At 39.9% G+C, this 17036-nt stretch overlaps 1 protein-coding gene across 1 annotated transcript in view; it reads right to left on the reverse strand.

The window, feature by feature from the left end:
- Positions 1 to 17036, reverse strand: part of SH3BP1 (SH3 domain binding protein 1) — a 68450-nt gene that overhangs the window by 26790 nt on the left and 24624 nt on the right. Inside the window, exons 5-9 of the mRNA XM_075183959.1 lie at positions 16522 to 16633; positions 14696 to 14772; positions 12057 to 12180; positions 8706 to 8774; positions 8448 to 8538 (exon numbers count right to left, since the gene is read on the reverse strand). Of these exons, the coding sequence (XP_075040060.1) occupies positions 8448 to 8538; positions 8706 to 8774; positions 12057 to 12180; positions 14696 to 14772; positions 16522 to 16633 (473 nt within the window). The remainder of the gene's footprint in view (positions 1 to 8447; positions 8539 to 8705; positions 8775 to 12056; positions 12181 to 14695; positions 14773 to 16521; positions 16634 to 17036) is intronic.

The following is a 17036-nucleotide window of genomic DNA, read 5'->3' on the forward strand; positions in this document are numbered from 1 at the left end:
GAGACACTTTGGAGCTGAGATTTGACAGAAATCTCCTCCCATTTTTCCTCTCACCTCTATGGGGAGTGAGGGAAAATGAGTGGAGATTTCTACCGTAATTGCCGGCAATGTCCGCTGCGCGATGTCTGCGTGTCACATCGCCGGCTTCCACCAATATGTCATGTCTAACAAAGTCCAGCCATGCCCATGTTGACCACGCCTCTTTGGATGCGCCGCGGCGGCATACAGCACCCTTGCTGCTCACCTGTGCGGGGGCCGGCCCAAAAAATTTGGTGTACCGGGGCCCAAAATTTCTCTTGGCGGCCCTGATCCTGTCCTACAGCCGCAATAACATGCCAGCATAACCCCCAGTAGAACGTGCCACGTAACGTTTCTTATCACATCAGTTCATGCAACGTAACACCCTGCGCCCATGAGACGGCGGGCACATAACATTTATCAGTGATAAGTAGCAATGCCACATCTCACCCAGGGTTATAAATCACCTTTCAGTCAACCTGTCATTTTATACAGAACAAGATGGAATGTATCCACTGTCTACAAGAGGTGAGTCGCAGTGATTACTCCTATTCTAAAAAAACAAAACTCCGACCCAAACTCTCTCTCAAATTACCGTCCCATCTCTCAGCTCCCTTGCCCCTCCAAGCTTCTAGAGAGACTTGCCTACACTCGCCTCACACGCTTTCTTTCCGCAAACAACCTGTTGGATCCTCTTCAGTCAGGCTTTCGTTCTCAACACTCCACAGAGACTGCGCTGACCAAGGTTGTTAATGATCTGATCACTGCTAAGACTGAACGCCATTACTCTCTCCTAATTCTCCTTGATCTCTCGGCTGCATTTGACACAGTTGACCACTCTCTTCTCATACAAACGCTGCAATCCCTAGGTCTTCAAGACACAGTTCTATCCTGGTTCTCATCTTACCTCTCTAATCGCTCTTTCACTGTTAATTTCTCTGGAGCCACATCTGCTCCGCTTCCCCTATCAGTTGGAGTACCACAAGGCTCGGTGCTAGGTCCTCTGCTGTTCTCTATCTATACCGCTTCTCTTGGAAATCTAATAAGTTCCTTTGGCTTTCAGTATCATCTCTATGCGGATGATACCCAAATCTATCTATCCTCTCCTGATATCTCGACATCTGTGTTGTCCCGTGTAACTGACTGTCTTTCTGCCATTTCATCTTGGATGTCCTCTCGTCAACTCAAACTTAATCTTTCTAAAACAGAGTTAATAATATTCCCACCCGCCAACAAGAGCATACCTGACATTTCTATCTCTGTTGATAACATGACCATAAATCCCACCCCACAAGCTCGCTGCCTAGGTGTAATCCTTGATTCACGCCTATCCTTTGTTCCCCACATTGACTCTATATCTAAATCATGTTACATACATCTAAAGAACATTTCCAGAATCCGCACATATCTCACACAAGACACTGCTAAAACCTTAATTCATGCACTAATCATCTCCCGCATTGACTATTGCAATTCCCTCCTTACTGGTCTTCCCAAAAACAGACTCAAACCCCTAAAATCTATTTTGCATGCTTCGGCAAGACTGATTTTTCTTGCAAATAGCTATTCCTCTGTTGAATCACTCTGTATGTCTCTACACTGGCTGCCTGTCTTCTACCGAATCCAATATAAAATACTTTTACTAACCTACAAGGCCATCAACAAGGCTGCACCAACATACATCTCCTCTCTTGTCTCAAAATATCTCCCAACTCGGCAACTCCGTTCTGCAAAAGATCTGCGTCTCTCATCCACCCTCATTACATCCTCCCATTCCCGGTTACAGGACTTTTTTCGGGCTGCACCCACTTTATGGAACTCTCTCCCTCGCACAATAAGACTCTCCTCTGTTCTACAAACTTTCAAGCGTTCTCTGAAAACCTACCTATTCAGACAAGCGTATAATATTCCTCAACCACCATCTTAACCTCACTACCTTTAGCCTGTTACACAATTTCACACAAGACAACTACCCCCGGACCAACATTATTGTGTGACAGGATCATTTAGCTTATGAGTCACCCTACCTTTGCAGTCTGGCTGGGCCAAGATGCAAAATGTATACTTAACCTCATGTGTCAATCTCCCATTGTCCCATAGATTGTAAGCTTGCGAGCAGGGTCCTCTCACCTCTTTGTCTGTTTTACCCAGTTTGTTTATTAGTTTATTACGTTTGTCCCCAATTGTAAAGCGCTACGGAATATGTTGGCGCTATATAAATAACTGATGATGATGATGATGATGATACACTGTCAGGTATACTAATAATTGGGGGCACTTATGTATGACATAACATAAACTGGGGGCACTATTGTGTGGCTTAACATGAATGTTTATTTGTTCCCATTACCATTAATATTATAATTTTAACGTGATGAAATTATATATATATATAATTATACACACACACACACACACACACACACACACTACTGGCACACCTGGGCTTGAAAAGATTTTTGCCGGCGCACTGATAGAAGAAGGTTGCCTACCCCTGCACGAGTAGCTAAAGTGCATTAATCAGTAATTGATTGTTGACTTAACAGCTTTGAGTATAATAGTGTGTATCATTGGACAATATTGGCAATCATGCAGAAAAAATTCTTGTATATAAGATTTAATAGCTAGAACAAAAAACAATAACAAAACACCTAAAAACAGCAAAGCAGTAGAATTAAAACATCATAAATACTAAAATGTCTCCACAATAAAAGAGGCTATCACAGACAATCCTCAATGGCGAGGATAAATGTCCATGTGAAATCCTTGGTGTCACAATTCACACAGTGATTGTCAGTCACAATCGTTAGTAATTAGGCACAGTTGATTGATGCCACACTACTCGCTGCGAATCCAGCCTGGATATAGATGTAAAGTCAAATACCTGATACAAGCAATGTTATCCAGGGCGGGTCGCAGTTGTAGACAAAGCAGTGGCTAGGGATGGAGCTCGTATAGCTGGATGTAAGCTGGTTCCTAACGATGGTGAAGCAAGGAGAGAGCACGGGGATGGCGTGCGTTCCACAGTGGAACGCAAACCGGATGTCTTGTGTGACGTAGCAGAAGTGGGTGTGTCCCAACACGTTTCATCTGCGGGGCAGATTTCCTCAGGGGTTGTAGATTGACAGCGTAACATAATGCTATTTATGGGGGATTCCTTAAATTGAATAATTGCCCAATACAGTGTTGACATAAAGCCATAAGTAGTTATTACTGGTCATAATAGTAGTGTAACCCTATATTCATGCATAAAGGGCCATGTAACACAAATACCATAATAAAATGGCTAATGATAAGTGTCAAAACAGGTAAGTAGGTGGACAGAGGAACACATACCATACACTAATAGTGACCAATTAGAGACTCAAATGATTGATGATCAGTATAACAGTAGATGTTCAATCAGTCTGACAATAAAATTGATATTTACACCATACCCATGTGGTTAATACAGATCTTTATCACTAATCTAACAATAAATTCGTTGTTGGGGATGAATTCGATGATAAACACATATATATACATATATATATATATATATATATATATATATATATATATATATATATATATATATATATATATATATATACACACACATACACATGCATGCACACACACACATATATATATATATACACACACATACACACGCATGCACACACACACATATATATATATATATATACACACACATACACATGCATGCACACACACACATATATATATATATACACACACATACACACGCATGCACACACACACATATATATATATATATATACACATACACATGCAAACAGACACATGCCCTAATCAGGGGTAAACCTGAACATTTATTATCAAAGAGCTCATGGCTGATAGTAAATAGTACTCAATCTCGAATTTACTGATTTATGAAAGTATAGAGACACTCTGATTTATTAAGATACACTATGACTATGTAGGTATAACTAGGACTCTAAATACCAGAAATGAGGAGTGAGTGAAGTTAACATAATTGATTGATTGTACACAAATTATATATGGAACATTGAATCATGGTATGCTAGAGATGACAGGTCCTGCCACTAAAATCACCGTATTGGGATGGATCTACAACATGTCTACTACTGTACCAATGTTCCCGGGAGGTCACCCATCCCGGTACTAGACCAGCTCCACTCTGCTTGGCTTCCAAGGTCGGTGGGGGTTGGGCATCACCAGGGTGGTATGACCGTAGTTCGCATGGAGATACTTTACCCAAAGGGACAATAGGGCACGGACACTTAGATGTCACTATCTGGCTGCCAATGTAGATAAAATGTTTCCAATTAACCTATATATCCTATCTTATAATGAGACATCATACTCTATATTTAGTCCTTGTGGTGTTAGAGTGTTAAAGTAGAGGATCAATTTGGATTCTTCTCTATTGATGTTTTTGATTGGATCCCCTCCTCGCCAGTTATTATGTACAATTTTAATGCCTAAAAATTTTAGTCCTATAGGATCACAATTATACATAGTCTTAAAATGTTTAGGGAGATGCTGTTTATCAAAGCCATTCTTTATGTTCCTAATATGTTCACCAATTCTGACCTTCAGGGGTCTGATTGTTCGGCCAATGTATTGCTTGCCACATGGGCATTGTATAAGATAAATGACGTTCTTGGTGTTACATGTAATGAACTCCTTGATCGTATATTTCCTATTGTCATATGCCGAAAAAACCTCAGATGTTCCTTTCGTGTTGTTATGTTGAGTGGTTTGACAATTGCCACAATTGCCACAGTGGTAGAAACCTCGTTTTTGTCCATTGTTGGTTAACCAATTAGTGTGAATGATATTATCTTTGATATGATTCTTAACTAGAACTTTCTTGAGGTCCGGAGCTTTCCTAAAAACTACTTTGGGTTTGGCTGGAATCAAGGGGCATAGGATTTCATCCTTCTGTACGATATGCCAATCTTTATTAATAATATGTTTCAAATGACGGGCTTCACTGGAGTAGTTGGAAACTAAGTAAATCTGATTGTTGACAGTGACTTCCTTTTCGGAAGAATCTGCTTGTGTTGATGAGTGGTAATTCAATAATTGGTTTCGGTCAGTGTTTAGAAGTTTATTGAATGCTGTGTCAATTATATGGTTATTATAATCTTTCTCCTGAAATTGGGACTTAAGTTCGGTACCTTGAATAATGTAATCCTGCATGTTGGTGCAGTTCCGTCTAATCCTTGTAAATTGGCTAAATGGGATACTCTTAAGCCACTGTGGATGGTGATGACTAGATGATAGAATATAGCTGTTAACGTCCACTTGTTTCCTATATGTTTTGGTGGCTATGCTTTGTTCTGTATAAAAATTTCTAAATCGAGAAATTCTATAGAAGATTGACTATAGTTAGCGGTAATTTGTAAACCGTAACTATTGGTGTTAATATGATTCAAAAATTGTAGAAGTGAGGATTCTGGCCCATCCCATATGATGAGGACATCATCAATGTACCTTCTCCAGAGCACTAGATTTGCCCCCCAGCTATTGTTAGACCAGATGTTATGGTCTTCCCAAAAGCTCATGCAGAGATTGACATAGCTGGGGGCAAACCTAGTGCCCATTGCAGTCCCTTGTATTTGCAGACAGAATTTGTCTTGGAACCAGAAATAATTGTGTCTGAGAATGAAATCAATATTTGTCAATATGAATTCTGTCTGACTTGCATCCAATGTGTGGTCTTGCTCTAAAAAATAACGTGTACTGTTGATACCTAAATCGTGCCTAATCACAGTATAAAGCGAAGTCACATCACATGTGACCAACCAATATTTGGGATTCCAGGTGATCTCTTGTAGGATCTGTAGAACGTGTGTGGTGTTCTTCAGGTAAGCTTTTTGAGCCTTAACGAATAGTTGTAAATAAGTGTCCAAATAATGTGAAAGATTTGCTGTTATGGACCCAATGCCGGAAATAATTGGTCTCCCTGGTGGTTGTTTGATGTTTTTATGAATTTTGGGAAGGTAATATATGACAGGAATGATAGGATGAGAATTGTAGATGTAGTTGTATTCATTATTGGATAATATTCCCAAATCTCTGCCTTGATTGAGAATTGTTTTGAGTTGGTCAGAAAAGTCCATGGTTTGATTTGTATCTAGAAGCTGATAGGTGGATGAGTCAGATAATAATCTCTAGATCGCTTTAATGTAGTCACTCGTGTTCAGGAGCACTATACCACCACCTTTATCTGCCGGTTTTATAGTGATATTTCTAAGATCCTGTAATTGTTTAAGTGCTTTCATTTCCAATTGGGTTAAAAAATTAACATTCCTATTGTTATATTTATGTGGAGCTAAGGCATCAATGTCTGCCAGAACCATAGTCTCAAAGGCATCTATCAAACTACCTTTTATTTGTCGAGGGTAGAATTTCGAATCCGGTTTTAAATTGGTGTGTTTATATGTGTCATGAGGTGTTGTGACTTTCTGTTCCAATGGGGTTTTAGCATAATATTTTTTAAGGGTTAGTTTTCTGATGAATCGCTGAACATCCCTATAGGTGTCAAACTTATTAAGAGACCTAGTGGGGGCATATTTTAAGCCTTTATTTAAGACATTAATTTCTGGTTTGGAAAGGACGTGATCGCTCAGATTAAAGATACCTATGGGTTTCAGAGGGCTATTGGTTGTTTCTATTGTTTTGTTTTTTTGACCTCCTCTCCTACCTCGTCTAAGGTGTTTAGTTTTCTTTTTGTCGATTGGGATTGGCTGGGTCTTAAGTGTGTGCTCATGAATTTCGGACCCAGTCCTAAAAAATGGCCTATTTGTGAAAGGGTGTCTTGCTGGATCAGGCCTGTATTGGAATCTGAATTTTCTAAAGCTACTGTTGGTGTAGAGTATAGTGTGTTGTCCTTATTAATGAAGAAAGAAACATCAGAACCTGGGGGTAAAGTTTCCTGATTATGAGGAATGTTGCCAACTATTGATATACATTTCTTTGGAGTCCGGTGTTTCCAACCTTTTTCAAAGGATTGGATAGCCAGATGGTCGTAATTGAGGCTAAGATCATCATGCACAGAAAAGGAGGCCGAGTCAGAGCATGAACTAACAGTAATATCAGGAGTCAATGTAGTATGGAGGGACCGGATTTTGACTGATTTTTGATGTATAAAAGCCATGTATTGCTGGTACGTCGTTCCCATTTTTTTATATGGTAATTTGGAGGCGGTTATCCGGTATGGATTATTCCTGGTATTGTTGGTGTTAGTATCTACTTTAGATTGTGTCTGATCTTTGGTGTGCAGTATTTTGGGAGGTTTGTTCTTTTTATGTTTAATACCAAACTTATCCCTCATGTACTTGGACCTTTTAGTTTCAATAATTGAATGTTCCTTGCGTACTAATCTATCCTTGATTAGTTTGGATAATTCCTGGTACGCAGGTTCATTTTTGATGGGTAAAATTTCTTTATCTAATTGGTTAATCTGGGTCTCTAATGATCCTAAATCTTCTTTTTGTTGGTGAATCAGTAAATCCATTAGATTATGGGAGCATTGATCTAGAATACCCTGCCAACGGAGCATAAATTTGGGATTGTTCAGATAGTGGGTCGGGACCTTCTTTATCCTTAAACCCTTCGGGATTATATTGTCCTTAAAATAATGTTTTAAAGTGGAGATACTCCACCAAATTTGCATCTCCGTTTATAATAATTTTTCAAGATTTAAAAGGAAATGACATTGGTCGGTGATGTGAGAGGGTACGATACCCTCTTGATTATCTGGAAATAGGTTCCTGGATGTGTGTATCCTATTAGATCTGAGACAAAAGGGATATGTATATTCCATATGGCTGAATGTATGTTAAGGGGGGCGCAAGGTCCAAGGATAAATACAATATAAAAAGAGAAAAGAGAAAAGGAACTGCGCTCAACCCCAATTCGGCAAGAGCAGCAATACTCAGGAATCCCTTCCTTTGTAGAAACCAAATACAAAAACCAACGTATCGCGCTCAATTACCTAAGGTGCACTAATAGTTAAATGAATGTTGGAGTATCAATGGTGACAGCAGGATTTAGTGCACACAAGTTGGGGGGAGGAGGAGGAGAGGAAGGATGGACCTGCTCGTAGGCGCTTACATTCTAGGGGGAGGTATTGAAACATGAGAGGGAGACACAGAGGGGTAGCTTAGGAGGGAAGTTGGCCAGGGGAGGGGTTAGGTGGTGGACTGGTAGTTTTGATGAGCAGGTGAGTTTTGAAGCATTGGAGGAGAGTGTCATAGAAACTCTTGCTTTTACTGGGACAATCAGGGGGGTTCCTAGTGCTTTAGGTACATATTCTAATGGTTTAGAGGTGTAGCAAAGCAGAGGGTGGTTTCCCGTGTGGCTCTGGGATGTGTATCTATTATTTATCGTATTTATGGATGACTTCCTGAGCACTGATGCTGGACACTAACCGCTCTCCTTCAAGGTGTCTCTCAGCTCTCCAAGCGCCTCTGTCAGGTGAGCCAGTGACTTCTTGTGATATTCTGCCTGGAGCTCCAGCAGCTGGGGACAGAATGATACAAAAGTCGTCACAGGATATTCTACTTACTGTACAGGATGAGTGACATTCTTACTAAGGACCTCACACAACTTCTATGAACATGTACAGGTAAACAAATACTATAGGTACAGATATAAGTACATTTCTATATATTGTCAGAGAGACTCACCCGTATGAAGTAATTTTCATACTCTGCCTCCTTGGCACTGAAGTAACAGAGATCAGATAAATAATCATCCTGTATCAGAGGAAGAGAGTTATTATAAATCATGTAATCAGATTTAACAAGGATCAAATCTCCTGTTTGTCATGTTGTGCATGTTACAACTTTATCTTTATACCAGTGTTTTATCTGTAATATGAAGCCTATGTCATACTTGCCAACTAGCTGAAGTTGGCTTTCGGGAGCGTGCCGGGGGAGGTGGGCGTGATGGGGACGGGGCTCCAAAATTTGCGTCATTTTTGCCCCACCCCGTGACATAATGATGCAAACGCGTCATTTGACAGCAGGTAGTAGGCAGGTTTATTGGGGCACGTAGCCACGTTAGTTGCGGTGGGCCCAAAGCCCTTTAGTTTATTGGGAGGGTACAAGGCCCTGACAGATTAGAAGGGCATTAGAAACTGGATGTTAGAAGGGTGCTAGGCTCTAAATAGTTAGAAGGGCGTAAGGCCCTTAATCTTCGGGGATGTTTGATCCCTTGTGAGCAGTTAATTTTAGGCTGTTGAGAATGGCATACAGGACCCCTTAACACGGTGCGGAAGGGTACCACAAAGTCCTGAGTTCCTAAAGTACATGTTTAAAGACCAAGTTTCCGGGCGGCTGGCAGAGGTTTGCGGTATAGGTCGGTGCTGGCGGATACTGGTGACCATTAGTGAGGTGGTCACTGGCAAGTAACACACAGAACTGTTTATTATTTTGTATGTAAATTGTCTCTTTTCTGTATCTTCCCCTGTAGAAACCAAAGGCTCCAGCAACAGCAAATGCGCTAGGGTGAGCGGACGTCAGGTGCGGTTCCCGGATTGCTGTTGAGAAGGGCACGATGTGTCTCATAGTTGTCCACCAGGATCGGGTGAGTATGTGGGGTGTCGGGAAGGGGATTGCGGTTTGTGTGACCTTGTCCCCCTAATCACCCATTACACTAAGCATTAGGGTGGCAATAAAAGTGTTTGGAACTCTGCTTTTAATATCTCTCTGTCTATATGTATATATATTATATATATATATATTAGCTATCTATATCTGCAAAAGTTTAAGGCAGGTGTGGACAAAATGCTGTAATTAGCAGAAGAGAAATCTAAATCACAACAATATTTATTGAAGCCACCCTTTTCCTTCAAAACAGCATCATTTCTTCTAGGTACACTTGCACAAAGTCAGGGATTTTGTAGGATCATAGTCAGGTGTATGATTAACCAATCATACCAAACAATTGATAATGATCATCACTTTCAAATGTAGGTTGAAATGCAGTCATTAACTGAAACAGAAACAGTTGTATAGGAGGCTTAAAACTGGGTGAGGCACAACCAAACTCTGCGGCAAAGATGAGGTTGTGCAAGACAGTTTCATGTCACAGGCCATACACCATGGCAAGACTAAGCATAGCAACAAGACACAAGGTTACTGCATCAGCAATATCTCTCCCGGGCTAAGATTTCAAAGCAGTCTGAAGATGTGCTGTTCAAGCTCTTTTAAAGAAGCACAAACAAACAGGCAACGTTGGTCGGCCAAGGAAACTTAGTGCATCAAGTGAAAGACACATCATGCTTACTTCCCTTCCAAATCGGAAGATGTCTAGCAGTGCCATCAGCTTAGAACTGGAAAAAACAGTGGGAGCCAGGTACACCCATCTACTGTTCGGAAAAGTCTGTCCAGAAATGGTCTTCATGGAAGTATTGCGGCTAAAAGGTCAACTTTCAGCATGGGAATAAAGCCCAGTGAATCAAATATGCAGAATAATATAAGAACTGGGGTGCAGAAAAATGGCAGCAGGTGCTCTGGACTGAGGAATCAAAATAGGAAATAATTGGCTATAACAGAAGGTAGTTTGTTCGGCGAAGGGTTGGAGACCGGTACAATGATGAGTGTCTGCAGGAAACAGTGAAGAATGGTGGAGGTTCCTTGCAAGTTTGGGGTTACATCTTAGAAAATGGACTTGGGGATTTGGTCAGGATTATTGTGTCCTCAATTGTGAGAAATACAGGCAGGTACATATCTATCATGCACTACTATCAGCGAGGCATCTGATTGGCTCCAAATTTATTCTACAGCAGGACAACGACCCCAAACATACAGCCAATGTCATTAAGAACTATCTTCAGCATAAAGGAGTCATGGAAGAGATGATATGGCCCCCACAGAGCCCTGATCTCAGCATCATCAATCATCAATCTGGGATTACATGAAGAGACAGAAAGATTTGAGCCAGCCTACATCCACAGAAGATCTGTGGTTAGTTCTCCAAGATGTTTGGAACAACCTCCCTGCTGAGTTCCTTCAAAACTGTGTGCAAGTGTACCTAGAAGAATTGATGCTGTTTTGAAGACAAATGGTGGTCATTGCCATTTGTATTTTAAACCACCAGGGAGATTGTTTAGGTGCGTGGGAAAAGCTTCCCAGTGCAGGTTTCACAGCAGACTAATCAGGAGCCAGGAGTGGCGATTGGCTTAACATACATTTGCAAATGTATGCAGCTGAGACTTTTGCATTTTTATGTACAAGTAGAAATGGCAGCTCCTTTGAGCAACTTCCACTTCTGTATTAATCAGGAGCTGCACCTGTGTGGTGCCTGTAAAACGCTGCAGCTCTGATCACTCTTTTTCTGTCTGGGGCAGGAGGTCAGATGGCTCCTGAGAGGAACTGAAACTTTGATCTGCGAGTTCCATTCTTTGTTTTAAGTGAGGGACACTAGGCCCCTCACTCTAGAGCATACTTGCCAACTCTCCCGGAATGTGTGGGAGATTCCCGAAATTCGGGTCGGTCTCATGGACTCCCGGGAGAGCTGGCAAATCTCCCACATCCTGCTACTGTCTTCCCAAAATGACGCGATTTGCGGTGAATCGTGTCATTTTGGCCCCACCCCCTGCAACAAAACGTCATTCCCATTGCGAGGGCGGGGCCAAAATGACGCGATTGGCCACCCCTGCCCCCTCCAGTCACGGCCATCTCCCGGAAAGAATTTCACAAAAGTAGGTAAGTATGCTCTAGCGAGGGAATTCCTCTGTATTGGTTAGTAGCCAGACTATTTGCAAACTGGTGAATAAAACTAGCTGAGGCTATTGAAATACTGGATTTGTGTGATTTATCTGGCTATATATATAATTATAATCGGAATGAACACTGAGGTCCTGTGAGAAATGTTATTATGGGGACAGTTCTTCATCAGGAAGTAAGAGGCAATATTAAGGTTAGGTCTGTGCATCTCACAGCTGCTTTATATGGTAATAGAATCCCTTGGTGACTTATGATATCCTTCCATCTTACATTATTCTCTATATAATGATTTAGCCACAAAAAAACCTTGCTCTGCTCCAGTCTCCTCTTTAGCTCCTCTTCCTCCTCCTTCAGGCTTTCCAGTTTGGCCGGCATCCCTGCACTGACACCACCCTGCCCTGCTGAGATATTTTTTTGGGCCTGGGTTAGTCTGCAGAAAAGGATAAAAAAAATATATCCCTATATCATGCCACATTACATATACATGTCACATAACACAGCACTGTGTATATAATGATCTATATGTGTATCATGCCACATTACATATACATGTCACATAACACAGCACTGTGTATATAATGATCTATATGTGTATCATGCCACATTACATATACATGTCACATAACACAGCACTGTGTATACAATGATCTATATGTGTATCATGCCACATTACATATACATGTCACATAACACAGCACTGTGTATATAATGATCTATATGTGTATCATGCCACATTACATATACATGTCACATAACACAGCACTGTGTATACAATGATCTATATGTGTATCATGCCACATTACATATACATGTCACATAACACAGCACTGTGTATACAATGATCTATATGTGTATCATGCCACATTACATATACATGTCACATAACACAGCACTGTGTATATAATGATCTATATGTGTATCATGCCACATTACATATACATGTCACATAACACAGCACTGTGTATATAATGATCTATATGTGTATCATGCCACATTACATATACATGTCACATAACACAGCACTGTGTATATAATGATCTATATGTGTATCATGCCACATTACATATACATGTCACATAACACAGCACTGTGTATATAATGATCTATATGTGTATCATGCCACATTACATATACATGTCACATAACACAGCACTGTGTATATAATGATCTATATGTGTATCATGCCACATTACATATACATGTCACATAACACAGCACTGTGTATATAATGATCTATATGTGTATCATGCCACATTACATATACATGTCACATAACACAGCACTGTGTATATAATGATCTATATGTGTATCATGCCACATTACATATACATGTCACATAACACAGCACTGTGTATATAATGATCTATATGTGTATCATGCCACATTACATATACATGTCACATAACACAGCACTGTGTATATAATGATCTATATGTGTATCATGCCACATTACATATACATGTCACATAACACAGCACTGTGTATATAATGATCTATATGTGTATCATGCCACATTACATATACATGTCACATAACACAGCACTGTGTATATAATGATCTATATGTGTATCATGCCACATTACATATACATGTCACATAACACAGCACTGTGTATATAATGATCTATATGTGTATCATGCCACATTACATATACATGTCACATAACACAGCACTGTGTATATAATGATCTATATGTGTATCATGCCACATTACATATACATGTCACATAACACAGCACTGTGTATATAATGATCTATATGTGTATCATGCCACATTACATATACATGTCACATAACACAGCACTGTGTATATAATGATCTATATGTGTATCATGCCACATTACATATACATGTCACATAACACAGCACTGTGTATATAATGATCTATATGTGTATCATGCCACATTACATATACATGTCACATAACACAGCACTGTGTATATAATGATCTATATGTGTATCATGCCACATTACATATACATGTCACATAACACAGCACTGTGTATATAATGATCTATATGTGTATCATGCCACATTACATATACATGTCACATAACACAGCACTGTGTATATAATGATCTATATGTGTATCATGCCACATTACATATACATGTCACATAACACAGCACTGTGTATATAATGATCTATATGTGTATCATGCCACATTACATATACATGTCACATAACACAGCACTGTGTATATAATGATCTATATGTGTATCATGCCACATTACATATACATGTCACATAACACAGCACTGTGTATATAATGATCTATATGTGTATCATGCCACATTACATATACATGTCACATAACACAGCACTGTGTATATAATGATCTATATGTGTATCATGCCACATTACATATACATGTCACATAACACAGCACTGTGTATATAATGATCTATATGTGTATCATGCCACATTACATATACATGTCACATAACACAGCACTGTGCATATAATGATCTATATGTGTATCATGCCACATTACATATACATGTCACATAACACAGCACTGTGTATATAATGATCTATATGCGTATCATGCCACATTACATATACATGTCACATAACACAGCACTGTGTATATAATGATCTATATGTGTATCATGCCACATTACATATATATGTCACATAACACAGCACTGTGTATATACCAATCTACATCCCTGACCATGACCTTATCTGTGAGGAGTTTGTATGTTCTCCCCGTGTTTCAGTGGGTTTCCTCCGGGTGCTCCGGTTTCCTCCCACACTCCAAAAACATACTGGTAGGTTAATTGGCTGCTATCAAATTGGTGATGATGATGACATAATACACTGAATATAGCACCTGATATAGGATACCTAACACCAGGCAAATAACACCATTAAAATGAAATACTACTGAGATGTAGCAGCAAGGGCCACAAAATGATTTGCTCTAACCACTATACATATCACCTGCTCTTTGCGCTGTTCCAGTCAGTAAGTAGTTTCTGCAGCTGTTTCCTGTGTTTTAGAATTGTGGGTAGTTCGTCCTGAGGGTAAGAGATTGAATTGTACTTGGCAGTAATAGAGGACAAAGGAGGGATTGAAGCACACTCATGTAGTATAGTAAGACAGATATGTGAGCGTATGGTAGTGGTCATAAGGTGGTAATAATGGAAAACAAGATGATGGAAGAAGGACAGAAGTCTGCTGCACAGTACTCGGGAAACGTGTTTGTAGCTCTATGGATGAGGAGTAACAGACAGGCACAGAGGATGACTGGAAGCTTTGTTAAGGGAAATAGTGGATATTCCAGTAGTGATAAAGCCATAGCTTGAATAAGAGGGGACGATATGACAGACATGAAGGGGGGTGACGGATGAAATAGGCCCTCTCTAGGAATCGCAGAATTGACATGGGACATTGTGAAGTAATAATAGAAGTATTAATAGAAGTATTGGCATGTGACAGGGGTAGTAGTAATTAAAGTATTGTCATGTGACAGGGGTAGGGAGTAATAGAAGTATTGTCATGTGACAGGGGTAGGGAGTAATAGAAGTATTGTCATGTGACAGGAGTAGTAGTAATAGAAGTATTGTCATGTGACAGGGGTAGGGAGTAATAGAAGTATTGTCATGTGACAGGAGTAGTAGTAATAGAAGTATTGGCATGTGACAGGGGTAGTAGTAATAGAAGTATTGTCATGTGACAGGGTAGGGAGTAATAGAAGTATTGTCATGTGACAGGGGTAGTAGTAACAGAAGTATTGGCATGTGACAGGGGTAGTAGTAATAGAAGTATTGTCATGTGACAGGGGTAGTAGTAATAGCAGGATTGTCATGTGACAGGGGTAGTAGTAATAGAAGTATTGTCATGTGACAGGGTAGGGAGTAATAGAAGTAGTAATAAAAGTATTGTCATGTGACAGAGGTAGTAGTAATAACAGGATTGTCATGTGACAGGGGTAGTAGTAATAGAAGTAGTAATAGAAGTATTGTCATGTGACAGGGGTAGTAGTAATAACAGGATTGTCATGTGACAGGGGTAGGGAGTAATAGAAGTATTGTCATGTGACAGGGGTAGTAGTAATAGAAGTAGTAATAGAAGTATTGTCATGTGACAGGGGTAGTAGTAATAACAGGATTGTCATGTGACAGGGGTAGTAGTAATAGAAGTATTGTCATGTGACAGGGGTAGTAGTAATAACAGGATTGTCATGTGACAGGGGTAGTAGTAATAGAAGTATTGTCATGTGACAGGGGTAGTAGTAATAGAAGTAGTAATAGAAGTATTGTCATGTGACAGGGGTAGTAGTAATAGAAGTATTGTCATGTGACAGGGGTAGTAGTAATAGAAGTATTGTCATGTGACAGGGGTAGTAGTAATAGAAGTAGTAATAGAAGTATTGTCATGTGACAGGGGTAGTAGTAATAACAGGATTGTCATGTGACAGGGGTAGTAGTAATAACAGGATTGTCATGTGACAGGGGTAGTAGTAATTGAAGTATTGTCATGTGACAGGGGTAGTAGTAATAGAAGTATTTTCATGTGACAGGGGTAGTAGTAATAACAGGATTGTCATGTGACAGGGGTAGTAGTAATAGAAGTAGTAATAGAAGTATTGTCATGTGACAGGGGTAGTAGTAATAGAAGTATTGTCATGTGACAGGGGTAGGGAGTAATAGAAGTATTGTCATGTGACAGGGGTAGTAGTAATAGAAGTAGTAATAGAAGTATTGTCATGTGACAGGGGTAGGGAGTAACAAGAATAAACTTTAGTTAGTATGGGGTGAGATTACCTCACTTAACTTGTTCAGAGGTTGCAGAACATCTTTTTCCATATTCATTTCAAACTCTGCCAGAGACTGGGCCAGAGATCCCTCCACACAGCAGCCCATCTCCAGAGTCTTCCTGGATAAGGCAACAGAAGATTTTGTTAGATACCACATAGATATAATACAATGGACACATTAGTGACCTAGGATAAGAGAACTGTGGTTTAATTAATGAAATAAGTGGTACAGTCTTTCACGATACCCTACCTTGAGTGGACCCCTCCTTAATAAAATATGCTCCCACTTACAGTAAATGGGAGACAACCCCTATTACCTGCTGTTACACCTACAGTACTTCAATACAGCTGTACTGATGAGCTATGGACAGTTTTTCAGTATAAATTAGTATTGTAATATAGTTGGAGAACTAACTCTGCTAGAAAGTTTACCAACACCAAACTATTCCCCTTCCGGGGACTGTAGGAGTGGCCAGGCTTTGGGTGAGTTGGTCAGCTTGACATGTATTGAAATATGTGGCA

Source organism: Mixophyes fleayi, chromosome 8 (assembly GCF_038048845.1).
Source record: "Mixophyes fleayi isolate aMixFle1 chromosome 8, aMixFle1.hap1, whole genome shotgun sequence".
NCBI lineage: Eukaryota > Metazoa > Chordata > Amphibia > Anura > Limnodynastidae > Mixophyes > Mixophyes fleayi.